At 34.7% G+C, this 3,115-nt stretch overlaps 1 protein-coding gene across 1 annotated transcript; it reads right to left on the bottom strand.

Moving 5' to 3' along the window:
• On the bottom strand, window positions 1-716 carry LOC137739382 (mini zinc finger protein 2). Its single transcript, XM_068478950.1, has one exon. It carries the CDS (start codon window positions 491-493, stop codon window positions 224-226), a length of 270 nt encoding a protein of 89 aa, XP_068335051.1. The 5' UTR covers window positions 494-716; the 3' UTR covers window positions 1-223.
• Window positions 717-3,115: the final 2,399 nt, after the last annotated feature.

Below are 3,115 nucleotides of genomic sequence, written 5' to 3'. Positions count from 1 at the left end.
TAACTGCTAGCCGTTGCTTTCTTTTAATCTGCAAACACTTAAATTAACTTGGAAAATACAACATACCCTTTTCACCTTCCATCCATACATATACAATAGACTGTCCAGCCATATATTTCTATCATCTCTCAACCCAGAAATAACTAAAACAGCAATAACTCTCAAACCACACACTTAATAATAATAATTACATATACATAAATTAGCTGCTTAATTATTTTAATTAGGCACCATTTGAAGAAGGCGAAGAGCACTCGCAGACAGTCTCGACTTCTCGTCTGTGGAAGTTCCTGTGGCAGCCACAAGCAGCACAGGTGAGTGCAGCAGTTGTTCCCTCCTCTCCGTTACTTGCCATGAACTCTCTGCATCCGTCAACAGCGTAGCCTCCGACCGCAGCAGCATGGTTCTTCTGGCACTCTCCGTATCTCACGACGGTGAAAGATGATGCTGAAGCTTGTTCTGTTCTTCTCAAAACTACTTGCCGCTTCCTCATTTAAGTTTCTGATTAATTCGTCCCTGTTTCAGATCTTGATATTTATTGCGTTTCTTGATTTCCCCAAACCCCCTTGAAACTATGCTGAAATTTCCTCACTGGTTTTTTGACTCAGAATCAAAAGATGGCAAATTCGAAGTTGGTGGAGGTGAGTTAGAGAGTGAGAAAGAGAGAGAGAGAGAGGAAACAAGAGCTTATGGTTATGTGGTGGTAATGACCAAGCCCTAACCCTAGATATATATTTATAGCATATTAGCACGTAATATTCTCTCTCTCTTCTTGCTTTAGTAGTTTTAACTATTGGTAAGCACAGTAATCAACCTGTTTTTGTTTATTTATAAATTGTTTTACTGATATATACTAAATATCATTAGAAGAAAAGTTAGTCGGTAATTTTTTTTTTTTTTTTTTATCTTTCTATTGAAAGGAATTGGGGGGCAATGATCCATGACCACCATTTTACTGTATAACTATTAATGTTTTAATCTCATTGTTTACTAGCTAGTTAGTTGTAACCCAAAAATGGTCGTTGTGAACTGATGGTCCAACAACCTCACAACTCACTAGCATAAAATTAAAGAAAAATAAAATAGAATTATGGAAACTAATGTGTGTAAATAAGGCAAAACCTTAGATGCTAAATATGTTGAGAAAGCTTTTTCTATCAACCATAACTGTGATTGGTTTAATATAGAATGACCAGCTAAGCAGAAATTAAGACCTCATAAACCATAATTATACATGTACATTGTGGACCCTTAAGTGGTACTAAAAGGATTGTTTTGTGGGGTTCATTGATACGATGCCAATAGAAATTGTCTAGCTTAGCTTCCTCAACGACCTAAAAAAGTCTTGTTTCACCACCCCAGAACTCGATGGAAAATGATATCTCACCTCGCCAACCCCGTACGGAAAATAAAATTGCAAATGCTACAATTATAATTCTCTTCTTGTTACTTAGCTTGCATTGCACAAGGTAATAATTCAATTTCATGATTTATATATGCAGAATAAATAAACAAAAATAGAAGTTTGATCTTTACCCAAAAAAAAAAAAAAAAATAAGTTTGATTGTTAATGTTTACAGAAACAGAGAAGACAATAGTTGGTGCCATGCAATATATCGATGATGGTTTTCCCAAAATTATATGTCACGGATTCATCCAATCTCAAACACACACAGATAAACAAAGTGCACACTGTTGGCTTTTGATTAATTACAAAAACAAATGATGATTCCATTCCTATTTATATCGATGTGATACTCTTTGCTTGTGTAATTATAAACTAACACGAGCAAACATTACATAACCTACATCACTTCATATGCTTTTTATACGTGATTTTCTTTTATTTTGTGCCAATTGTACCCGACAAATTACACTAAACAAAATGAATTCATGTGCTCTATAGAGCTGATTTGCACATCCATGCTTGTGAGACGAATTTTTATTATTAAAGAAACTCCCTAACATGTTAACAGCGACGGACATGTGGTTAGGTAATGCTGGTATCTGATATCAATGGAGGACTATGCCAACTTTTTGCCATTTTTGTTCATTACGTGGCTCATAGTTTGATCCACATGCATGCATGCATCTTTGCGTTATTGCCACAATTTAACTACATATCAAGTCTGCCGAACATCTGGAATCTCCCATGTCCTTGACGACACAAGGAGGTCTAGGATGACAATGTCCGTGAGGGGAAATTTAACAGTTGAAACCTTCATATACTAATTTAATTGTGTATCTGCTGAGAAGTGATGTGGAACGTACGTCTGTTGTGACTGAAATTCACAAAGCTACCTATAATAGGAAAAAAAAAATAGATATCATGCATTCAAAGCGTTTGGATGGTTTTGGATTTTATGTTGTGTTTGATTTTGAGTGACCTAATTCTCAAAACTTGGGAGTCAGTTATTTAACACTAATACTAATTACATCTTAAGACTAGCCAGCCTTGTAATTAATATTGTGACATAATGACATTTTACACACATACCGTTATGGATAATGCTTGCATTCTCCTTTTATTAGGGGGAGATCTTATTTTCTTATTTACAAATAACGTATCTTCATCGTAAAATTTTCATAATTAGAATCGTTCAAGATCATCTCTACAAAATTGAATCCGAGATCCTTTAATCATCTCACTGTGTCAAATAAATCAACGACTCATTATGAATATACTACTTGGCAGCAAATTAAACTACTATAAGGCTGAAATGTGCCTATTTGCACTTATTTATTAACAGAAACGCTTATTTTAGTTGCAATTTTAATATCTGGCCGTCCTAACTATTAGGTGCGCAAAACCGAGTCTCTTCCTCCTATTAAGCTCACGTGTAATTAGACTAAATAAGTTCCTTTGTTTAATTCTTAAAAATAGGAGGCTGGTCATCTTTTATTGTTTTCTTAGGCTAACCCCGCTACTTGCGAAAATGCTCACTGGCTTGCTTTTTCTTTCTTTTGGGAAGGTTGTATCCCTTTTATTTATATTTATTAGCATATGGGCACATACAAAACGTGTAAGAAAATTTTTTATTTTTGTTTTTGAAATAGAAGTAGAGAGGAAGAGAGTGATAGAAAATGTGGGAGTGAGAAGTTTTTTTTTTTTAAT

This window comes from Pyrus communis, chromosome 7, assembly GCF_963583255.1.
Source record: "Pyrus communis chromosome 7, drPyrComm1.1, whole genome shotgun sequence".
Classification (NCBI taxonomy): Eukaryota; Viridiplantae; Streptophyta; class Magnoliopsida; order Rosales; family Rosaceae; genus Pyrus; species Pyrus communis.
This window is presented reverse-complemented; position numbering and strand designations above follow the sequence as displayed.

What these genes read in the sequence shown, in the direction of transcription:
- LOC137739382 (XM_068478950.1), bottom strand. Translation starts at nt 493, where the DNA reads ATGAGGAAGCGGCAAGTAGTTTTGAGAAGAACAGAACAAGCTTCAGCA.